General features: G+C 40.6%; 1 protein-coding gene across 2 annotated transcripts in view; it reads left to right on the top strand.

The window, feature by feature from the left end:
- The window catches only part of LOC140632517 (chondroitin sulfate proteoglycan 4-like), a 68118-nt gene that overhangs the window by 15951 nt on the left and 26698 nt on the right, over positions 1-25469 (top strand). Inside the window, exons 4-8 of one of the 2 annotated variants that reach the window (XM_072824616.1) lie at positions 896-1366; positions 5887-6063; positions 13522-13720; positions 17438-17569; positions 24440-24612. In XM_072824616.1, the coding sequence (XP_072680717.1) occupies positions 896-1366; positions 5887-6063; positions 13522-13720; positions 17438-17569; positions 24440-24612 (1152 nt within the window). The remainder of the gene's footprint in view (positions 1-895; positions 1367-5886; positions 6064-13521; positions 13721-17437; positions 17570-24439; positions 24613-25469) is intronic. The other variant, XM_072824617.1, reaches the window with a different exon arrangement.

Genomic DNA, 25469 nt, shown 5'->3' on the forward strand with positions numbered 1-25469 from the left:
AGGGGGGAGACCTTACACCAGAAGCTACCTGGTTTCCTGAGGCTCCTACTTAGAAACTTCCAGCAGGCAAACCTTTGCTGATCACAGTTAGAAGAGAGTGTTCATTTTAGGGTAATCCTGTACAGGGTATGTAAACTGTGATTTATGACAACTGGCCACAAATATGGGCTATGCTGAATCTACCCTCAGGACTACAAAGGAGTTTACTTGTTTGCTGAATGCAGCCAATAACACTGAGAAGAAATTAACTCAAATCAGGAGCAGTTTACTAAGTGAGTTTGTCTAAGGAAATGCGGGGCTTACCAATATTTCTCAATTCTTTTTTAGGATCTTGGAGAGTTTATGTTTCACCACAAGGGGGCATGTGTAGGTCAGTGACTATAAATCAGTTACAATGACAGTTTTGACATGGATTTTGCTGAATCAATAAATTAAATATATTATTGAAATACTGAGCTAGTTAAAATGGAAGAGGAAAAACTTTCCTCTAAAGTCTTGCAATTTTAGTGATTCAGCTTCTGCTTCTTCAACCATCTTTTATTCTTTCTTCTTATACCATTTTGTTTCTTTCACTTCATCTTGCTGAGTCCTGGGTGTCTTGCTGCTGTGAATAATGCCTTGTTAACGCATTAGTAGCTATTCAAGTGTTGTTGACCCTTACTTTTCTTTGCAACCGCGGCTAAATGCAAATATTGACATGGTCACCAGGCTAAATGCAAATATTGACATGGTCACCAGAACAGACCCTGGCTGAAACTCTGAATCAACCCTGATTGTAGCTTAAGCCATTTGTAGACATTAATAGAGAACAATTTGGTTCATCAAGGGTCTTGACTCTTACAAGTGTTGACATGTTCTTCTTTTTGTGTCTGTGTGCTGTGTGTATGAACTCAAGGCTGTCCACGAAGATAATATTCCTTCAGAGGCAATGTTCACCATCAGAATTCCGCCAATGCATGGATACCTCCAGAAATCTTTACCAGAAGAAGGCAGCTTGGGTGGAGATGCAAAGTCCCCTCTGACTTTTACACAACAGGATATTGATGATGGGGATATCTTTTATGTTCAGACAGTTCCTGGCCAACAACAGGACCGTTTTTTACTGGATGTGGTGAATGGTTTCCAAGCTGTGAATGGAATTGAAATCTTAGTGGATATTGTCCCTAAGCAGATTCCTCTGGAGGTACAAAATTTCACAGTCCAAGAAGGTGGTTCCAAAACACTTCTGGAGGACTATCTCAAAATTCCAAACAAATATTTTGAGGGAGTTGACTGTGAATTTGTTCTCCTCAAACCACCAAAACATGGTTATGTTGAAAATTCTAATTTTCCAAGAGTAAAGCTAATGAAGTTTACCAGGAAACAGGTACTAATTCTCAGTTAATACTTTTGGGTATGTGGGATAAGAGAAAAAAAGTGCGATTTATTATTTACATTAATGGACTGAGGAGTGATGAGACTTGAAAGGGTATCTAGTTTAACCTTTTAATAGATGCTAGAAGCCCCTTTTATGGTAATTCCATAAAGAGATCACCTAGGGGATCCCTGGATGGCGCAGCGGTTTGGCGCCTGCCTTTGGCCCAGGGCGCGATCCTGGAGACCCGGGATCGAGTCCCACATCAGGCTCCCAGTGCAAGGAGCCTGCTTCTCCCTCTGCCTATGTCTCTGCCTCTCTCTCTCTCTCTCTCTCGATCGACTATCATAAAGTAAAAAAAAAAAAAAAAAAAAAAAAAAGAGATCACCTAGCCATTGCTTAAATATATTCAGTGATAGAGAATTCACTACTTCATGCAATGGGTACTTCCAGTTCTAAAATACTTCAACTGCTAGAAAGTTCTTTCTGTTGACCTGAAGTCTGCCACTTAGACACTTCTCCAAAGTCCTGGTTCACAGAACAAGTCATACCTCCTTTTCTAAAAGCTCTTTAAATATTTGAAAGAAAAAGTTATCAAGTTCCCTTGGATTGTAACTTCTTTAGGTTAAACATCTCTAGGTTCTCCCACTTTTGCTCATGTCATGGATATCTAGCCTCTGCATCATCCTAGCTGCCCATTGCTAGAGGAGCTCCACACTTCACTGTCCCACTCAGAATGTTACACCTGATATTTAACACAGACACGCTTTAGTCATTAGTGGATTTACTCATCTATTCATTCCATTAGTCAATCAACAGATGCCATTCTCCTTGTAAACATAGTGATATCAATGGCTAAATGGCCCAGGCCCTACAATCAAGCACTGGATACAACTTCCAATCTAATGTTCAGTGTAAGATAACCAATCAGCTCTAGGCTGCTATCATATTTCTTTGCTTTGGGCTAGGTTGGAAATATTTTGAGACTTAGCTTTCTTATCATGAATAAAAGAATGATTTCCATTACTTTCTAGGTATTGAAAGTAACTTGCTACCATTTCCTTTATAAGCTCCTAGGAATATGCGCTCTTCAGATTGGAAGCCATTACCAACCACCTGTCATCTCTGGGTATCTTTGTTCAGTTAGCTGTAAACCTATGTGGGCTGCTTTATTTTGCTTGTAAGGATTTCATCTTATCAATGGACTTGAATCGATTTGCTAAGCCCTTCTTCTGTTCAAGTTGCTGTGCAAGGTTGCCATGATAAGGAGCCATATTCCTTGCCCTCAGGAGATCTTGGCCTAGGGCAAGGGCCAAGAGAGAAGAGCAAGTGAACAGGGCCGGGGGTGGGGGTGGGGGTGGGGGGGGATTAGGCACACAAGCTTTAATATTAGTTCACCTTTCTGTTGCTTCACAGAGCATTCTCACAGTGGTGCTAAGAAGTGCAGAGTTGGCACATCTGACTCTAATTAAAGAGAATAGGGAAGACCTCACAGAGGGAATAACGTGTAAGCAAGATTTGAGGAAAGAAAGAGCAGAGAGGTAACAGAGGAGAAACATAAAAGAAAAAAGCAACACAAGCAAAGGAACAGCATGACCAAGGATATAAAGGCATTAAAGTGAATGGGTTTGGGGCCTGGGAAATAGCCCACAAGACTTGCAGGTGGGCTCAGGAGCCATAGTAAGAACTAGGGCCAGACTGTGGAGAGTCTTGAATTATATGTGAGAGGGTTAGACTGAACCAGGGGGCATTAGGGAGCTGTTGGGAGAAGCAGAGTATCCTGAGGGCAGGAAACAACCTTGGAAATCAGTGCTTTTCTACTGGGGACTCAGGGAAGGTGATCCTTTAGTGACTTCCTATAGGCATCTCTTCATCATGGCTTCCATCTGAAAGGTGGGACAAACCATCCAAGGTGACTACTTGCTCCGAGGCAAGTTGAATTCAATACTGTTTACCTCAGATACGCTAGGTAAGAGACTGAGCACTAAATTTTAGTCCTGTCTTGCTCAATTTATTATTGATTGTGCTTTATGAGAAGTGTGCATTTAGAATGGTTGCTTGAAATCTGTATGTCAAGTATATGTATTCCCTCAAGGATCCATGTTATTGTGTAGCCTTATTCACAGTTAAGGTCATGTGTCCCTGCTCTTCCAGATGACCCCTTCACACTTTCTCTTCCTATATGACTCTAAGGTCTCCAGGTTTTGAGACATCATTGTTTACATGTAAAGTGGCACTAACCCCTAACAACTAGTGACCTTAGTGTTTAGTGGCTTGAGGAGCCCTTGGCCATGTTTGCCATTCATTCATTCAGCAAATAATTTTTGAGTATCTATTATGTGCCAGGCATGCCAGCTTTAGGTACTGGAGATACAGTGGTGAACAAACCCAGTAATAATCCGTGCCCTGATACCCAGGTAGGAGAAAGAAGGAGGCAGAGAGAGGCAACAGATAAAATAAGTGAAATAAATGGCATGTTGAGTGAATATTTAGTGCCATGGAGAAAAAATAAGGCAAGAAAGGGAGCTGGGAAGCGCTGGGGCCTTCAGTGATGTGTATGTGTGTGTTCAGTTTCAAATCAAGTGGTTGGGGGAGGTCCCATGGAGAAGGCAGCTTCTGAGCAGACACCTGGAGGAAGCAATGAATGGGTGAGCCACGTAGACCTGGAGGGAGAGCATTTAGGCAGAGAGAAGAGCAAGTGAACAGCTGTGTGGGGAGCAACAAGGGGTTTAGTGTGACTGGACTGCATGCTATGGGAGGAGAGCTGTACATGAGGTTTGGGACGTCCAGCACAGGAGGGACTTCAACTTCACCTTTGACCCTGAGTGAGATGGGGAGCAAGGAAGGAGGGAGAAGGTGGGTAGGGGGATGACACAGTGTGCCTCGAACATGATTGGTGATAAGGGACTGAGTACTTTTCAATCTTTCAAGATTTTCTACAAATCTGTTACATCTTTTCATTTTAAGTCAGCAGACATTTTTCTAGTGTTAGAAGTCTAGGAACAGGCAAATTCCCACCGAATCTTCTCTTTGCCTTGATATTAATGCATATTAAAAGGCATGTAATTTGGGGGAGTGCCACTCCTTTGAAGAAATTATGTATTTCTCCAGGAAAGATATTGAGGAGGCAACTTGTATTAAATACTATGTTCCTAAGGCATTTTAGGCACAAATTCCCTCATTTTTTTTTATCAATACCATCTTCTGCATTTATTTTCAAGTAGCTTAAAACAGCATGTTTCAGAGCTTGTGGTTAGGCCTATGGTCTGAAATTCCTCTGCTCACAGAACTCCAAAGAAATTCTCAGCACCTGTGTACAAATGGCCACAATTTTCCCTTGAGACTCTTCGTGAACTTTTCAACTCTTGTCAGAAACACCTCTGAGAGATCAAAAGTATTTGCTCAAAGGAAGTGCACCATAGGAACCGGCAAAGTTGAACTGTTAAAATTTTTGGCAGTATTTTATCAAAACAAACACAACCCCAGAGGCTTTTTCAGAAGTTCAACTACTCCTGTTGGGCTTTGGAAGTTCTCTGCCATTTTATGTTTGGGTCACAGACTCACTGAAGTCAAGTTCCCTTCTAGCTTTAAAATTCTCTTGGTCTCTAATTATGATCCTGTGCTCTTCAGTATTTTCTATCACAGCCTTAAAGACATGAAAGGCATTCTGATAAAATTTGTGGCTATTACAAATCCAAGAGGAGTAATTAATTCACTTGATGACCGTTTCAGAACAAAAATTAGAAAATGAAATCTAACAGGGATAAAAGTAAATGTTTGCATTTGGGTTATTACAGTAAGGGAAATCTCCCTTGATAGAAAATTTGGTTTTGACATATATCATTATGTCTACAGGAGATGTATGGTAGTTATGGATAGCATCTGTCATGAGGTGCACCAAAAAATTATTCCATTCTGAAGGAGGAGGAATAGGATTAGGACATAGCATATAGTCTCTCATACAAAGAACAATTAGGGAATAATGCATGCTTAGTTCAGAAAAGATAAGTCTGGAGAAACTTCATAGTTCCTCTGGTCCAGATGTCTCCAAACAACAGAAATTGAGCAAGTGGGTAGAAGCTTCAGAGCTAAACCTAACATTCTGAATTGTCTAACAAAGTAATCCACAGCTTCAAAAATTAGTCACTGTAAATAAACAAGTAGAGTCTAACTTTTAGTGGATAATCTTCCATTGGAAGAACAGCTGGGTTGTATCACTTACCTACAGCACATTTTAGTATTAGAGTTAGTCTTTGACTCAGGTCTCCTGATTACCAGTGCAGTGGTCTCTTTCCTGCCCTATGTGCTGTGTCACTCCATTTCTCCTTAAACTTATTCCTAGGATGGGCATCACTTCATAAAAACTATCCCGTCCATCAGAATTTCCACTCTGATTGTCAGAATCAAACCTTACAGGATAAATACATGCTTCTGTGTTTTAGAGAGATATTAAAATTAGGATTATAACAATTTATTCATGTTTTAAAATCACATTTCAGTAAATTGGTGATTTTTGTTGCTGGTGGTTATAGGTGGAAAATGAATTGATTTATTATGTGCATGATGATAGTGAGGAGCTTCTCGACAATTTCACCGTCTTTGCAAATAGCTCAGAGCTTGGAAAACAGAGCTTGCCCCAAACTCTTTTTGTAACTGTGGAATCGGTAAATGATGAGGCTCCAGTAATAACAGTGAACAAAATCCTTCAGGTAAGTGCTCTGTGCTTTTGGATTTATCATAATAACATTAGGGCTACCAATTTGATTTTCTTTTATATTATTTCTAATGTTAAATAATAAGACATATGATTATGTATGTATGGTTAACATATTCCTACTGGTTTTAAATAAATGTTAGTTGTTACCAGGGCATTCTGTTGGATAACTGTTGGGAGATGATGAATCCCAATGAGTTACTGTTGGGTTATATTTCGTGAGTGGGTGTCATTCACACTATATTCCCGGAGGCATGGCCTTTTCTAGTTAGGGTGGGAAGGGAGAATCAGCTTCCCAGTATTGAATGTGTGACCTTGGGCAAGTTATTTAATCCTTCAGTGTGCTCTCATCGAGAGGATGGAAAATAGAGACAGAGTTGTGAGTAGTAAGAGATAAAATGATGTAAAACTCTCCCACAGTTCCTGAAATGTGGTTGGGATTCAATAAATGGTAGCATGATTACCGAAAAACTCTAAGGCTATGCTAGTAATAGTGTTTTTTTTTTTTTCTTTTAAACCTCACTATACAATCATGTGACAGTATTTTTGCTGTATCTGGGAACTTCCATCACCCTTCACTCTTTCTGAAAATCCCCTGGGGGTGCGTCTTAGGAACTCATAGATAAATATGTTTTGGCTGTCACATGGTGTCCACCATTTGGCTTCTGTCCTGATCTGGCGCCCTAAAGCAATGTTTGCTGCTTGATGCACAGAAGTTCTTCTGCTTCTGGCTCTTATGGCACCATTTCCTCCTACACCAGCACTACCAATGTCAATGCTAGTGAACTCATTTGTGCCAGTTTACGCTGAAGTATCCCAAAGTTTTCATTCAGCAGGCTTTCTTGGTCTTAAATCACTCCTTACTGTCCCTTCTCCTAAAGAGTTGGGCATGAATTTGTTGTTCTGGCCCAGAGAATAAAATTATGGCTATTAAAATAGTAAGTGCTCAAAAAATAATTGTTAGCTATCGTTGTGTGCCAGTAACACTCTAAGGGCTTATAATTCACTGAGATATGTGCTACCATTTCCCTCATTGGACAGATGAGGAGATTGCATGAAAGCTGAATGACAGGCTGAGGACAGACAGAGTGACAGCACAGGAGCCTGATGGCTTGTTCATGCCTCTTTTCATACTATCCAGCAATGGCGGACACATAGTAAACAAGAAATATTTGTTGAAGGGATGAGCAAATGAAAAGATAAACTGTCAAGACCCCCAATAGTGGCTCATCTTTCAGAGACCAGGTGTGTGCCTTGGCTCTTTCTTCTTTTAGTGCAGCTGCATTTCCAAAAGGATCCTTGGCCCCTTGCACATTTAAGCCCCTAGGGAACTCATTCATTAGGTATGCCCAGACATGGGCATCTGAAGATGTTCACTTTGAAATTTGGCAGAGACAGATCTTCCCACATATGTATTTGACAACTTCTGCCTTCTTTATGCCACTTGTGAGAGTAAATAGTTAATAATAGATTCTTTAGAAGTCCAGAGGAAATTAGGTAGTCAGAAGTGATGTGGAAGAGGTGAACATGAATAGAGCTCATCAGGGGCTAATCTAACTAGACAATTTTATGTTGTTAAACATGTAAACATGCTGGGTTTTAAAAAATCTGTTCTTATTTGCTCAAAATAATTGGATTTAGGAATAGCCTTTTTAGTGCTTTGTGTCATTTCACAGCTTGGTTCATTATTCAGCCTCTATATTTTAGGTGAAAAACCAGTGGTGTTTATACCTTCAGAACTCATCGCTTTATCTTTAGTTTACTCTACAGTCACTCTCTGGGAATGGGATGTTCTAAGTGGTCACATTTGTAGGCCTACAGGTTCTTGTTGTGTTCATATCTACTGAGCTCATTCTCAGCAAAGTGATCAGAGAACTAGGTTGCTGGCTAGAGTGAGGGATCAGAGGCGTCAATGATTATTCAGCATAGTTATAAAAGTTTATGTTTATTATGTGCTTATGGAGTACTATCCTGAGCATCTTCCAGAAGTGGTATCATTTTCACAACCCTACAAAGCAACTGCTGTTATTAATATGCTCATTAAATGGGAGCACTGAGGCCCAGAGCAGCACCAAGGGAAGGTGTAGAAAGTCTGTCTCACCACCCACCACACGACATAGAGTGTGGTGGGTGGTGAGACAGCATCCATCCATGTGACCACTCTGCATCCATGTGATCAGAGGCTGTCTTTATTAGGAAGAAAAAAAACCCAAAGCTGTTGTGCCTCTTGCTCTTGCTAAAGTGGATTTCATGGAATAGGTCCACAGCAGTTGTATTGACACATATGTATTCACCCAAAAACCTCAGCAGAGGATTTCGGCATTTTGCTGCATGGTGCAAAACTGCACGATGAGAAAGATTCAGGGGAGGGTCCCAAATTCCAGACAGATACAGGAGAAGATCTGGAGCTGGCTGAGGAAGCGGAAGACCAGAGAATAAAGTAGGAAACTCTTAGGCTTCCTTCTGCAAAGGAATCGAAGCCCTATTGTGGGTTTGGCTTTCATTTCTGAGGTGCCATTAATTATAAGATGCATCATCAGCTTAATAATAGCTTTATTATATTGAAATATTCCTGTCAACTTAAGATATTCGGAACATTGAGTTGTGAGAGGAAAAACGTGTATACTGGCCTTTATCTCTGTCTTCCCTTTAAATTAGTGAAATACAGTCTCTGCCAAGAACCTTGAGCTTGCTCAGGTAGTTGATCCACATACTCTCCCCACTATCCTTGATTCCAGAGGGCTTCTCTCAAGAAAAAAAGGAAGATTTGCTGGGGGGGAAGGGCCATTTCCTTTATGCTTGCCTTCTTTCCTGGGGAGCCTGGGTCCAGGCCAGGAGGGTGCATCTTCCCAGTTTCAGTGGATGTGGCCATTTGACTCTGGCTCTTTCTGAGTTTATTCATTTATTTATCTTGTAAGTCTCTCATTCTTTGCCTTAAAAGTTTTAAATTAAAGGTAGAAGACCGGAGTTCAAGGTTTGTAAATTGCCCAACTTAAGCAAAATTTCTCTGAACATTGTCTTCAACGCAAAACCATGCTTGAGTTGTGGATTGGTGTGTGTGTGTGTGTGTGTGTGTGTGTGTAAAGAGATAGATAGATAGATAGATAGATAGATAGATAGATAGATGTATTTATTATGAGGAATTGGCTCATGTGATTATGGAGGTGTGCAAGTTCCAAGATCTATAGGGTTAGTCAGCAGGCTGGAGACCCACGAGAGCCAATGGTTTAGTTCCCATATGAAGATCAATAAGAAGAGCTGATGTCCCAGTTCAAAGGCAGTCAGACAGAAGAGAATTCTCTTTATTTGCAGGAGGAACAGGGTTTTTTTGTTGTTGTTGTTCTACTTAGGCCTTCAACTAATGTATGGGGCTCACCTACGTGAGAGAGAGTAATCTCCTTTACTCAGTTAACTGATTTAAATATTAAATTTATTAAAATTAAATATTAATCTTATCCAAAAACATTCTCATAAGAATACCCAGGATAATGTTTAACCAAATATCTGGGTACCCATGGCCTAGTCAACTTGACACATAAAATTAACCACCGTAGTCTTGAGATTCTATGCTGTCTTTGACTTTTCAAACAGAATTTTCTCAAGACCTTCAGATTATCCTATATGACCACCCACTCTCTTTCCTTGTCATCAGAGCTTCAAGCAAGTGGCAAGAAAGATTATCTCAGTCTACTTGGGAAAAAGCAATTGGGAACATAGACGGTAGACCAGCTGATAGCATCTCAGACTCTGGATAGGAGTTCAAAGGCAGATACCTGAATGCTAACCATTCTATGCTAGCATTTCAAATATATTTCTTTCTGCTGAAGTACTTTGAACAACATTTCATTAAGCCAGAGAACTTGTGGCTGGCTGGTCTCCAAAGTCATTCAGTGGCACAGGAAACCATTTCTGTCATGACAAACTGGGGTTAGATCAACTCTGGTGAATCCTTTGCATTTTACTCTAAAATATATCCTACTGAGTACTTTTGTATTCAAGCATCACCAGAAATTTTCGTGCATACCAGATCAAATGTATTTGTGTCCACAAGGGGGCTTCATTTTCCTGTTTTTTGACTTTGGCTTCCAACACTGTGCATTTTGTTTTGTTGTTGTCTTTTATACCAAAAATAGAATCATTTGTTTATTTCTGATAACCACTTGTCATCACTAAAAAGAGCTTCAAGAGCTAGGGACAGTGGAAGAATTAAAGCAGCAGAGCCTGAGTCTTTGACAGAAGGCCCAGAAGGGACAGATAGTGGGATAGTAACTATAAACATTTCACATCCCTCATATGAGACTCAAAACAAAGGTCTGGGTTTTTAAACATTAGAAGCATAGTTAGGATTCTATTGGATTATAATTAGGTTTCTAAATCCCATTGACCTTCTGTTTAAGTTAAAGGCAAATTTGTAAAAATGTGTTCCAATTAATGGCTATTTTTTTTTTTTTTTCAGATATCTAATCCTTAAACCCTTATTTCTTGGGCTTTGGATTACTTTTAATTCTGCACTCAAGTTTGGGACCTTTGTTTTTCTTTTCCCCATCTATCCGAAGTTGCTGTTACCAATGACTGGGCGCTAAATCAATTCTCCCCCAAAGCAGCAGGGCTGTTCATTGAACTAAATTTGGTTTGAGTGGAAATAAAGACCTGAAGTTACAAGGTCTTGTTTTGAGTGGCAGGTTTTCCACTTGGTTTGAAAGATGGTATATTCCAGAGGCAAGAGGGGGCAAAAGCAGAGTTGCATGGAAGAGTAGCTGCAGTGGAAAACATGCTTCATCCAGCTTTTGTGTGCACGGTGCTGGAAAAAATGAGTATCTACGAGTCACGAGAAGAGAATGGCAGTACATTTCCAAATCAGCTTGAGTTCTTAAAGAAAGGAAAATGAGATACATGGATAGATTTTAAAATGTAAAAAGTGAAAAAGTAGAATCAAAGCCTTGGAATTGTGTTAAATAGTCCAATTGTATATTTTAGAAACACTGTAACCTTGCCATGGATTAACTGAAAACCAAAACCTTATAATTTGAACATTAGGTTGATTAGCATTTCTGGTACCTATTAAAAAACCGATGTCCTTAGAGTTTAGGGCTGAAAAATCATTAATGGCCATATTCCAAAAGCCAAAATATAGGAGCATTCACCAAGAATACAATCATGAAATTCACTCCAAATTATGGAGAGATGCTGTGAGATGAACATGTTAATTAACAGTACATGTTACAGAATGGCTCCAATAATGGTAATCATGATACTCTAAATGACTTTTAAGTAATATTTAAAAAATCATATTTATCTTCAGAACCAAATCTGATGAAGAAGATGGATAACATAGAGCTATTATTTATTGAATTCCTACTAATGCCAGGTGAAGCTTGTTCTAAGTACTTTACATATGTTAAATCACTCATTATACATAATAATTCTATCATTCCTAGTTTACTAATGAGGAAATTAAGGCTCAGGGAAATTAAGAAATGTGTCCAAGGTTTCATTGCTAATGTGGTGTATCATGCCTCATATGAAAATGTAGGAATCTTAATGTATTTTCCGATATTCCTTTCTCAAATTCTGTTTAGTTATTAGATAATGGGTGAGCATGAATTAAGATATTTCATAAACTCCCTATGTTTCTAAGAAAACAGCCTCTTAGACCGGAGAGATATCTATTAAATCACTGAGGACTGAATTTCTAAACAAGTTGGTAACAAGCATAGATGTTAAGGCTCTAGTCAGAGAGCAAAGAATGACATAAGCTTAAAAATATGTGTGGTGTTTCTATAGGGAAGACATTTATAAATACAGATAGAAATGTGAAAATTTAGGTAGTGATAATGCCACCCATTTTTAGTTAGTGAAATACCATGTGACTGCATGACTATAGAAACTGAAAACAGCCTTATTCCATCAAATGTGATTTGATGTCTAAATAAGCATTTTCAGCTCAACACATTCACAACTGAACTCCTGATCTTCTCAGATCCACCCTCTCTGCAGCTCTCCTCATTTCAGTCGATGGTAACTCTGTCTTTTTAGGTGTTGAGGTCCCAACCATGGAGTCATCTTTTTCCTTTCCTTCTTCCACACCTCACCCAGAATTTGACCACTTCTTACCACCTCAACAGTTTCCAGCCACTCTCTTCTTTCATCTCTCTCCAGGATTATTGTAGTCACTTCCTAACTGGTCTTCCTGCTTCTACCTCTGCCTTCCCATGGTTTATTCTTGATACAGAAGCCACAGGGCTTTGTTAAGACCAAGCCTCCTCACCTAAAGCTTTATGATGATTCCCCATTGCACTTAAGTAAAAGCCAAAGTTCTTACATTGGCCATGAAGATGCTGCAGAATTTGACTTTTCATTACGTTTTTGACTCATCTTCTTGTCCTTCTTATCTTACTTGCTCTGCTCCTGCCATACTGACTTCTTGCTGCTCTTCTTGCTGTTCCCTCTCCCTGGATGTTCTTTCCACAGATATCCACGTGGCTCCTCCTTCACCACCTCCTGATTTTTCTCCAGATGAGCCTCTGATTTACATTCTTCCACTCCTGAGCCCCTTATTTAGCTTTATTCTTTTAGTGCCCATAACCTTCTAACAGACTACATAGTTCATTTCTTTATTATGCCTTTGTTTCTTCCCTGTACTCCTTCATCCTCTCCTGCTGGAATGCAGGCTCCATGAGAATAGGACTCTGTTTTGTTCACTGATGGATTGCAAACACATAGAACATTGCCTGGAGCATAGTAGATGCTCAATAAATGATGAATTGTGGAACTAGGATATTTAGGCAAGGTAAATAGATCTTTAAATGTAATTGGAAAATAGAGACTATTACTCAGAAATAATTGCAGATGAGCTATCAGCACAGCAGACCTTGCAAGGCCATAGACACCAGATATGTATTTTCCTGCAAGATTGGTAAAATAAAGGAAAATTTTTAAAATGTGCAATGTGTGTTTTCCCTCAAATACTTAAAAGGTGATGAAATCATTCACTTCTTAAAACAGTGAATAGAAATCCTTAAATCAACCCCCTGAGGTAGTTTCTACAATGATCTGATATGCCATGTAGAGTCTATTCTTATGCTTCCATGCTTAGCATGGGCCAGGCATACAGAAGGTGGTTAGTTACCATCAGCTTTTATTGTTATTATACTTTATTAAAAATGCACTTTAAATAATTACTTTTGAATAAATAATTATGAGCATTATTTCTTATTGGGACCTCATAAACCTCATAAATTAAACAAACACTACAGCATGCCCTGAATTTCATCTGGTATTTAATTATATGCCTGTTTTGAATTAAGAATCCTCATGTTTTAAACACTCTGGTGAATTGCTTTAGGTTCTAAATCTCTGTGCAAGAGGCCAGAGTAGCATAGCTCTCGGGTTTGCTGATGTGATATGATTGGAATTGGTCTTTGCAAAATCTGTGCTTCTCTCCTTTTTTAAGGTGTGGGCTAATTCTGTCACTGAGATTACCAGAGGTGACCTCTGTGCAGAAGATAAGGACTCCTCCCCCCAGGACCTCACCTACTGGGTCACTCCACCCAGCAACGGGCATTTGGCTCTCCAGTCCTTTCCTGGCCAAAGCATCCAGAACTTCACCCAGGCTCAAATCAACAAGGGCCAGCTCATATTTGTACACACTGGTATGTCATGGAGAAAAGTAACAAGAAACTAAAATGTGTTTCAGAGGTTAACATGATCATCAAAACTAGTAGTTGCTGACTTGAAAACCACAAGCCATCAAAAAGCTTTCTGGGGTCTGTAATTTTTTTTTAAGTGGCATGTTGTAGTCAGGCTAATGATAGCAAACATCTGAGAGTACCTATAACTTGCACATGGCTTACTCACATGGCCATGTAAGTCTATGCTCAAGTGTAACGTTCCCAGAGAGCCTTTTCCTGACCACTCATTAAAACAGCATCTCTTCTCTCTCCCTCTGCATCCCTTATGGACTTCCCACCACTGTAGTATGGATTGCTTTGTTTATTTGTTGTCTGTCTTCCATACTAGACTGTACAAGAGCAGGATCTTTGTTTTGTTTGCTCTGGTATCCTCAGCACCTCAAAGAGTGACGAGAACAAGTAGGTGCTTAATAAAAATGTGTTGAAAGAAGGAAATAATTCTGAGTACCTTTTATGTGCCAGGTCATGTTCCAGATGCTAGGGGTACTTGAGTGAACAAAACAAGCATATTTATTAAACACATGAATGCATGAATAAACGAATGAATATAGCTGTGATTCTAAGAGACTCTGTCATTAGAAGGCTTTTTTTTTCTTCCTTCTGTTAATCAGTAAGCCAAAGAGCTACTGTAAACCTGAGGAAGGGGTGATCTAGTCTGGCTTTGTTTCTGGGCTGCCCCTGTCTCTGGACAGAGAAGGGAAGGAACCCATTCCCAGGCTGCAGGGGCGGATGGGAGGGTGCGTGTGCCAGGGGGCATGAGGGGAAAGCAAGCAGGCATAGCTGGTCAGCCATTTGTATTAACTTCTTTGAAAATATAGTAAAGAAAATGAAGATTAAAAAATCTTCTCAATTCAAATCTAGTAATTTCCTGATATCTTTGCAGTTGATGTGAAGAATCCCCAAATAATTTGAAAATAATTCACCATGTGAATGCTCTCAGCTAGTGATTCCAAACCTGTGGCCTGGGGACTTGCAGGGTTAATTTTATGGCAATGAGATACTAAATCTACCCACATATCTACCGAAGCCTTGTTTCTAGACTAGATGATCTTTTCCACGGATGTATGTCCTTATTTTCTAAATGTGTACACATGTGCTGATTAATAAAACACAATTCATTTAAAGAGGATTTAAAGAGGTACTGAAGTAATAGGAAGTTTCCTCCAATTATGTGTGGTTTTGATTATTAGATATCAACAATCCAAGTATTATTAGATGAGGGCCTAGAAGGGTTTTTATTTTTTGAAGGATTATCCTATTTTCAAAATGGAGAGAACTGCTCTGAAGACTCCCCCCAAGGAGAGTTTCAGATTTCTACAGTGATGCAGTTTGCAAGAAAAAGGAATCCTCGCTCAGGCACATGCTGGCACCAGGGGAGGTGCAGTCACATGACTCAATTTCTGTTACACACATTTACTCTGCAGAAGTCCTCTGAGCCACGTGAAGCAGTGATTCCATTTTAGAGATGAAGAAACTGAGGCTCAAAACGATGTAAGCTGTGCTGACCCTAAAGCTGGGCTTTCTCCATGGGCTGCCCCCTGCCCCCCCCCCCCCCCCCCACTGAAGGATAAAGCAGGTTACAGAAGCACACTTATTATTTGTGGGACTAAAATGAAAATTAGCTCTCTGGATTTATTTGTCAACTACCAGGTCCATGTTCAGTTTTGGCTGGTAGAGAAAATAATTTCACCTAAAAAAGGCAGGAAAGAGAGTTAAAGACAAGCTCTTTGAGAGTCAATCGATTACATTTTCTAAATGGCTGTGGAGGCAGTAATGGCTCTTAGAGTGTCTGGAGCCCCACCGCAGATGAGGCTGTTGCTGAGACCAGCTGGTTCTCCTTGCTGCATCTGTCCATCATCAGCCCCAAACAAAGGCCTACATTTAATTAGTCTCCCTGACCATTTATATTTGCAAAGTGCTCTACCGTTAATCTAATTCATTTTTCACCTAACAACCTAAGTAGGTTGATAAGGCCAAGATGTGGGAGTCTGTGTGATTGAAGGCTGCCCTTTGCAAAGTATTGTCAGAAAGATCTGAGGTTGTGCAACAGAAAATCTACAGGTCTCCCCTACTTTCATGTTTCCCTCCTTTCTTCTCTTTGGTCATAGTGTGATGGTGTGGGCATTTCCAGGCTTTTATTCTAGGATGTATTTTGATAGGATTCCTTTTGATTCAGTTTCCCCACTGTTTCTGGATTCATGAAATGTTGAAAGTGGCTAGTGGCAGAAAGCATTCTCTCCCTAATTTCATGTTTCATTCAATACAACTTTCAAAGTGCTATTTCTAGTAAAAACAAGCAAGCAGACAAAATTCGATTGTGGGACCCTGTTCGAAATTAGGCAGACTCAGAATTTACTCTCTCTCTTTTTTAAAAAAACGATGACTTTTGAGTGCATCGGGAAAATTTTTTAAAGTCTGTAATCTTTTTTTGTGAGGACTCGGAACTCTGGGCGTGTGTAGATAACAGAAACTGGAGAGGCTGTGAAGCCATCGACCAGTCTTTTATTAAATTGTGTTATTAAGGGAGTACTTGTACGTAATTGCAAAGTCTGACCCTGCCTTCTTTGTTTCTTGCCACATGTCCCTGAGGGCAACAAAGAGGACATTTCTACCCATTACATGATGCAAAGACCTGTGGGCCTCCAGATTTACTGCTGGCTGAACATTTTCAAAGGGCGATGGGAATGCGAACATCAGGCTCTCTACATTGTGAGCTTGCCTGGTGCTTTGTGAGTCAGACTGGTTAAGTACTCCTGGGAACAGGATCGATAGGGGGCCTGTCTCAATTTCTGTTACACACATAAGTTAATTTATAACTTTATTGATATCACGAATCCTATGACAGAAGTGTGAAAGTACAATTCTCTTCTAGCAGGAATTTAACAAAAGCCGGCCTGGATTTTTCCCTACTCTTTATCACCTCAGCAGAAAACAGCTAGTTCGAGTTCAGTGAATAATTAGAAATTATTTAGAGGCAGGGGCTAAGTGTTATTTACTTCCCTCCTGTTTTTGTTTTTGTTTTTTTTTTTTTAAGATTTCATTTATTTATTTGAGAGAGAAAAAGAGAACATGAATTGGGGGTTTTGGGGAGAGGGAGAAGCAGACTCCCCACTGAGCAGGGAGCCCAATAGGATGTGGGGCTCAATCCCAGGATTCTGAGATCATGACCTGAGCAGAAGGCAGATGCTTAACTGACTGAGCCACAAGACACCCCAACTTCCCCCTAGTTTTGGTTTTTGGTATTATTAAGTAAGCACGATGAATATTTCAGAAATGGTATATGTGTGCGTGTTTGTGTTTGTGTGTGTGTACACACACAACATGCATGTGTTACATTTGCTGGTGTAAATTGATTCCAAAATAATAAAATGCAGGTGATGTATATGTTTAAAAAGATTTAAAAAAAATTTTTGCAGGTAATGTCTTTGCTTTCTTTTATTAGGTCATGAGGAGGGGGAAAGGGTGGGGGGAAGAGCATGCATTTTAGACCTTTATTAATGTTCTTTTAACTTCACATGCTGGTGGTGCTTGGTTTGGTGAGCTCAGTGACTCTATTAACACATTCTCCAGTTGATAGGTGTTGCTCTGCAGGGGGATCAGGTAGGTGGGAGAGAGGGCAAAAGTGGGTGGTTTCTGCAGAACACCCCAAGTGACCAGAGTGTAATTCTTCTTTTGAAGGAGCCATGTCAGGAGGCTTTAATTTTCAGGTTACTGATGGTTTGAACTTTGCACCACGACAAATTTTTAGCATCACTGCTCGAGCCCTGACTCTTAGCTTAGAAGTAAACCGAGGATTGAGCATCTTTCCAGGTAAGATTTTAACTTGACTGCATTTGGGGAGAAGTGGTTTTCAATTTATTTAGAAAGTTCTACCTGCATGGTAAAAAGTATCATCGTTTCCTATAGAGTGATCCCAACAACAGTTACAAAGTCCCAGAAAGAGTCCTCTCTGCAGGAATTCAGCAAAAGCAAGGCTGGCTCTGTCCACCCGCCTCTTTTCCCTCCCTTGTTTGTCCAGAGAGGGTGTGCTGGTAAAGAGCCATGGGACAGGAGTCCCCAAAGCAGCCATGATCCATGTGCACTTTTCCCCTACTCTCTCCAAGGGTCCTTGATGAAGCAAGGAGAGCCAGGTTCTGCAATGATCGTCTAGATCTTGGAATTTCTTTTTCTGAATATAAAAACCCTGTGCATCAGGGGCTGTGAGGGATTTCACTGAGTGCTGGCCCTTAGAACCTTGAAGCCTCTGGACTGTTGGTTACCAAGAATCTCAGCTTGGCTGAGATGGAAAAATCAAAGTGAGCATTGCTGGCTCAATACCCTCCTTGCAGGGATAGGGAAAAATTTACCCAATGGCAGAGGTAATAAAAAAGAATGACAAACATTTAAGCTTGTTATTTAGAAAAAAAAAAAATGTACTGAGGTAGACCAAACAGAAAATAATAAAATTTATGTTACAGTTTAGAAAAAAAAAAGGGTCTTTACACAGTGACTTGTTTACTTGATATGCATTACCAGTAAAACATAGATGGAGAGAGATAGTAATAATTTAATGAGTTATGGTTATTCTGTGGTCACTCAGGCCAGTTACTCGCAACCAGGAAGCTTCTAAAAATAGCCATGTCTGAGCCTCACCTTACCGCAGTTGAACGCGAGCCTCTGCAATAGGGGCTGGCCATCATTATATTTTTTTTAAGTTCCAGGTGGTTCTGAAATACAGCCAGGATTGAGATCCATGGGACTGGGCATGGTACTAGTCTTTTATTAGTTATACGTATGTGAGGGAGGTGATATATTTACAGGAAGCTGGCAGGATTTGTGGTTTAGAGAGATGATGTCATTTGGCTGTATGATCGGTAAATGGTGGATAAAGCTCACATACTTCTAAGGTAGACCTAGAGAAAAGTCACTGTAACTTTAACAGAAACATAGTTTTTTTTTTGTTGTTGTTTTCTGGTTTTTGTTTTTTTAGGAGAAATGTTGCCATTCTTAGTTGCCTTAAGCACTTGAGTTCAAGAAAAGAAATCTTATTAAAATCCAATTAAAGATACATTAACCCAGATTCTTCTACTCCAAAATCTTTTTATATTCCATAATTTGTCTCTGGGAATAACTGTGATGTTTCTATCGATTTCTTTAAGGCAACGAGGGTGCCATTTAGTGTTTAAAAATAAGCAAACTGCTACACCCTAGTAATCTGAAAAATGTAGTAATCTACTGGAAAAAAATGTTCTTAAAATCAGAGTAAATCTGGTTGCTGCAAAAGATAAAATACTTTCCATCTATTCTGGCTAAACTTTGGTTTAGTAATTCTTGACAGTTGTGTTAGATTGAAGGGGAGTTATAGCCACTACAGCTTAGAAGTTTTGTGTTTCTGGCATCTCTTTTACTGAATATTAGTTTAGCAAGAAAAATATATGAAAATGGCCCAAATTCTCTTGTCACCTTTGTGGAACTATGCAAAATATATAGTTTTCATAGCCCTCTGTTTAGTATTTGGACCCAGTCCCAAGTGTGCGGTTCCTTTTCCCTACCAAAATGCACTCCACCCATCCTGACCTGGCCCCACTGGCTCTGAGAATCCTGCACCAGAACTTGCGTGTTATCCTCACACAAAGCGAGGGCTCCTTTTTCCAAGCTTCCCCCTAACTAGCACCTGAGGTCTGTTATTCTTGGTTTCCATGTTGGCCTCCATCCCCAGGCTGTGACTTATTTCCAGCTCCAGTTTCTGGCCAGTAGGAAGGAAGATGGATTTTCTTTTCTTTTCTTTTCTTTTCTTTTCTTTTCTTTTCTTTTCTTTTCTTTTCTTTCCTTTTCTTTTCTTTTCTTTTCTTTTCTTTTTTTAAGATTTTATTTATTTGACAGAGAGAGAGAGAGCATGAGCAGGAGGAGGGGCAGAGGCAGAGGCAGAGAGAGAATGGGACGCAGAGGCTCCCAATGGGTAGGGAGCCTGATGTGGGGCTCGATCCCAGGACCCTAAGATTATGACCTGAGCTGAAGGCAGACACTGAACTGACTGAGCAACCCAGGTGCCCCGGAAGATAAATTTTCATGTACATTTCCATTATGTGGCTGTTAGGGTTGATAAAATATCCCTTGGGTGGGTATAGAAATGACTACTGCAGAATCACAGATTTTAGAGTTGGAATGGACCTTATGGGTCGTTCGGTCCAGTTGTCCTTGATGTTTTTCTTATCCTAATGTCCCAAGTGGTGGGGGCCCCACTCTGTTCTGCATCAGAAGTCCCCGATGTGGGTGTGATTCTGATGACCACATCTCCTCCTCTCTCCAGGGACACAAGTGAGCCTTGCTCAGCTGGCTTCTACAGTAGCCACTGGAGGATGTTGGTCCCTGCTGCTGTGTGAAGTTGTGGGGGGATGATAACAGATGCCCCACTCTCCATTTTCCCTCAGGACCGTCCCCTCCCCATCATGACAGGTCCTGCGGGGAGTAGGCTCTGAGTGACCTCTGCCTCCCTCATCTATTAGGCGGTACTTTGGCTGAGAGGGAAGGGGGGCACAGAGTCTGACTCCAGGTGTCAGCTGTCAGCTACTGTGGCTCTTGCACACTCCAGTGATCTATTTGTTCTGAAATATCAGGGAAACCGTATTGCTTTTTATAGAACAATAGATTTTATAGAACCATAATAGCAGGAAATCTATTCCTGTTATAGAATGGACATCCAGATACTATTAATAACTGTGTTTTTATTGTGTTTTACATTTTCATTTACTGCATTGGATTGTTTTAAGGATTTAAATGAAATAATGTATATTAAAGTAAACTGCATCATCCCTATTTGGCATGATGCAACGTTGATAGAAAACACGGGCTCAGACAGTTTCAGAGTCATATAACTAACAGGAATCATAAGCCCCAAGACCAAGTGCCAACTCCAACTCCGACCTCAAATCTTGTGCTGGAATCACAGCAGTTCTCTCCTTTATGGACATGCCTGTGTTCCAGGGCTGTCTCAATTCTAGAATACCAGTTCTCTGACAATGCAGCCATCATCTTTATTTTGTCTCCTTGATATTATTGATGGATTGATATATACAACCAGGAAAATATGCATAGCAGTTTAATAAACAGCAATGATGGTGTAGAAATTTTGTGTGTTTTTCACTCTCTTGGAGTAGGAGAATATTGCAACCCGGCATCAGTCAACTTTTGTTTTTACTCACACTGATCCCATACCAGTTGGACTTTTTCCACCAGCCTGGCAGACTTTGGCCGGGCTGTTTTGCCTTCCTCGTGGACTTAGTCTTAAAAAGTGGCCCTGACTTGAGACCTGGAAGAATTTGTAGGGTGAGCCAAAATACTTAGAAGAATACTTAACGGGTGGATATTTTAAGGTTAACCAGAGCTTCTGTGCCCTGCCAAACCTGAAAGTCATTTTTTAACTCAAGTTATTTTAAAGTAGGAAGGACTGCAGTTCTAAATGAACTCTTTTTGTGTGTGAACTAGGAAAATAATGTCTACTCAATGTATATTTTCATTTTGTTATTGTGTGTGTATATATGTATCCATAAATGCACATACACACATATGTGCACACAGATACACACACATTCATTCTACTTCTTCCTGCAAAATTTATTCCCCAGGAAATTTTATAACCAGTTTTTCACCTTGAATGCTACCATCAGATGGGTTTATTTATCTTTAGTTGTGACAAGTTAGAACATATTGTGGCCTTAGGACCTAGTTCTCCTGCATATCCAAATGGTACTTGGCTCTTTTACAAAAAATGTTGAGGAGGGGTTGACCTTGAGAGACAAGCTAGTCTAGAATATAAGCTTACACAGTAGCTGATCAGTGAAGGGTATTCAGAGCCGACTGTGTCACTTCAATCCCCTTGGGGTTTGGGCATGCTATAGAGGGAATCACATCTCACTGATGGGCCATCTGTCCTTTGTGGTGGGAATTGAGGGAGACAAGAAAGCAGAAGGAAATCACAGTGTGTTGTTAGAGTTTAGAGCAGAGATTTATAAAACCTTTTAGTTGGCTAGTCTTGCAACACTGATTTGAATACTGTTAAGACTTAGTGGGAGATAAGACCTGTGAGTAAAGATTGTCGATGCTTAAGGAAAAACTTAAAGGCTTACTAATTGGGGAAACAAGAGACTTATCCTCAAGAGTACACTAACCATGCAAAACATATGCTAAGGATCCAGTGAGTGGTATAGACTGGGTGAGCCACACAAGTTCGGGGGGTGGGGGGGGCATAGTTTCCCATAGACTGCAACAGTCAACAAGAGCTTGTTGGCCAGGCAGGTCCTGAGCTGTCCTTGCAGAACCAATAGCAATTCAATAATGGTGACAAAGAGGGGTGAGCATACCAGATAGTACAGTATGGCTACAGTGGTAAAGACCAGGGAAGAGGTTTGGCAGCATGTTCAGCAGGTGGAGAGGAAAATCTATTAGATTGGTTGAATGATTCATCACGTTTCCTAGCTCAGTTATCCTTCTAGCCCTGAGCTTAAAGTAGTATGGTATAGACAATGTAGTGTCAACTTTAAAAATACAATTTAGGAGTCAGGAAGACCTACATTTGACCATTAGGCAAATTGTTTAACATCTCTGAGACTTGCCTATCCCTTCTTAGTGAGGAAACAAATCTGCATTTGTTAGGATTATCATGATATCCAAAAGGAATGGCAAGACTGTGCTGTTTCCTAGTGTATCTCTACTCCTCATTAGGACTTGTCACCGACCAACACTTGATAATGTCCATTGAAGAAATGAGCAAGGCCTCCTATGCTAGTGACCCTGAAACTCTTGCTGTCATGGAGGTGGTTGTTTTTCATGAAACAAACATAATAGGATATAAGTATGTTTGAGAAATGCTGTATTTAAAAGAAGAATGAAGTAGATTTCTTTACTCCAGGACTTAGAGTCTTTAACATGCTGATTTGCTTTTCAAATCTCTAAGAGGTGCATATGGAGTGAGGGCTTGCCAAACAGATATGGTTATGAGCCCTTTTATTACCACACTCCTTGTAGGATGGTTATTTTATGGATATACAGTTAGGTGGCACCTTAGAGAAACCCTTCCTAAATTAAGTGCCTGGAGCTTAGTGATGAAACTATAAATGCTTGGATAAAATGAAGTGGGTTGGGGGGGAAATGATGTTTGGCTTTCTGTGAATTGGCCTAAACGATAAAAGATACTCATCAGGCAGCTACAGCTTGGAACCAGCTAGTCTTGTTGACTGAGCATGCCCAGATGACTGATGAATAGGAATTAAACCCTAGAAACCCTCCTAGGTTAGATAGCTGGACAAGGGAATGAGGGGTTGATGTACCCTGACTGAGAAAAAAAAGCACCTTTGGCCTGGAACATCTCTGGTCAGTCCTCTCCCCCAAAAGGCTAGGACAAATTAAATGATATTATTCTATTTTTTAAAAAAGATTTTATTTATTTATTCATGAAAGACACACAGAGAGAGAGGGAAGCAGAGACACAGTCAGAGGGAGCAGGCTCTATGCAGGGAGCCCAATGTAGGACTCGATCCCGGGACCCCAGGATCACACCCCGGGCCAAAGGCAGGAGCTAAACTGCTGAGCCACTCAGGGTTCCCTAAATTATATTATTCTAAAGAAAGAGTCCCTCCCATCCCCTACCTGCCAAAGGTAGCCCTGGACAGGGAGGAATAAGTGAGAAGTTAGAGTCCTTTATAAGAAGGAAATAAGAAGGCATAGTGGGGACAAGGTCTAAAAAAAGCTGAAGATAAAGAAGTTTGGATGTCCAAAGAGTGCATACATAAAAACACGATTCACCTGACAGGATGAGGGAGCCCTACGTTGGCAGGTAACAAAGAATGGGTGTTAGTTTTGACTTTATGTAACACTGGCTGAGGGTACAGAATAATTCCCCTTTGCCTCCCCAGGTGACCTTGGATCCTGGGCCCCCAGCTCCAGAAGCTGAAAGAGGGCTGTGACATGTTATTGTATTTTATAATATTCGCAATCTGCAGGGGATTGGGGGAGGGGAAAACACTGATCTTTCACCACAGAGCAGTTGAGAACCACTGCTCTAACCCATATGTCCCCAACCCTCTCTAGCTTTTCGTTGCCACATTTGGTGGCATTAGCACACAGACTCATGTGTTCCTGGTTCTTCCTTCCTTGGCATTTGCGCAACCCCTTCCCTCCCCACAATGTCCTTGTGACCTGCCTATCTGGGGTCCCCTGGAGATGTTTCATGCTTGCTCAAGAGCCACAGTCTCCCCCAGATGCCCACAGATGGGCACTCCATGGAGCACCTGCAGCTACATCAGGTCAGGGTGCGTCCGTCCTCCCAGGGTGGGGCACTGTCCCCTGCTCTTTCAGGGCACACAGCCAGTTCCCCTTCCTGCACTCTGAGCCAAGTCCAGTGCCACACACGCTGGCATTGCCTCTTTTCTCTGGGGATCAGTGGGCCATCCAGGACTGGGCAGGGACTGAGGAACCCATCTTATCTGATTTTCCTCCTTCATCTCCAGCTCCAGGAGCAAATCACATCCTTAAATAGATGCCTTGGGGATCACCAGCCCCTCCCAGCACAATTTCGAGTTAGAGCTAGCCAGTCCCCAAATGTAATCATGTGTCTTCCAGAATTTTCAAGGGTCTATAAGAACATTTTGTTAACTGGCAGCCTTCATATGCTTCATACTTAAGTGCATTTTAATCTTCATTTAGGTTCCACGAAACCCCTTTCATCTGGTGACCTGAGAGCTGTGACCAATGACGCAGACAGCAAAGGAAACAGAACTGTAACTTTTACGGTTATAAGTGCCCCTAGACTGGGGAGGTTGGTGCGAGTAAATTCTGATAACAGCACAGAGGATGTTTCCGTGTTCACACAGAATCTGGTGAGTCCTGACATCCGTGGGCAGGGCTGGGTGGCCCTGCAGGGCGGCCCCTCACTTGTCCTCATCCTGCTAAGCCCAGCTGACGTGCCCCTTTGCCCAGGCAATGACTCATTTCAGCTGTGCTAGTTTTCAAACCAGACACTTTGCAGTGAGCACAGGATGACACAATTGTCAGAAAACTCTAAGCAAATTCGAACTCTGGGTCTAATAAGTGAAAAGGAATCCTTTTATCATGAAGACAGATTTAAAAGGAAACCCACATTATAAGGAAAGAAGGGAAACTGAGTGGGGAAAAATTAAAGAGGGAGACAAACCATGAGAGACTCCTAACTCTGGGAAACAAAGGGTTGCAGAAGAGGAGGAGGGTAAGGGATGGGGTAACTGGGTGAACACTTGATGGGATGAGCACTGAGTGTTATACTATATGTTGGCAAGTTGAATTTAAATAAAAATATTAAAAACAAAAAATTTAAAAAAATAAAAGGAAACCCGAAGCCAAGGTGCAGGAGTAAATCCTGCAGGATATGTCTGGGTACATTTAGATTTAATATGTAAAGTTATATACATTATTTAGCATAGTATAGTTATGTATATATATACATAACTCTGTATGTGTGTGTATTTAATGTGTATCCAGAACCATCTGTTTTAGACTTCACCAACGTTTTACCACCACCACCACCATCCACATATCTTTTTATTTAAATGGATAAGCCTTCAAGGCTTTTGATTTATTTTTTTTTCTTTTGCATCCTAGGAATGTGACTGGCTGGGTTTGTTTGCTTACATGTGATTTCATTTTTCTAAAAAGTCTGTGTTCCCAAATGATCTTTTTGGGATCATATTCAAAAATTCTT

This window comes from Canis lupus, chromosome 4, assembly GCF_048164855.1.
Source record: "Canis lupus baileyi chromosome 4, mCanLup2.hap1, whole genome shotgun sequence".
NCBI classification, from domain to species: Eukaryota; Metazoa; Chordata; class Mammalia; order Carnivora; family Canidae; genus Canis; species Canis lupus.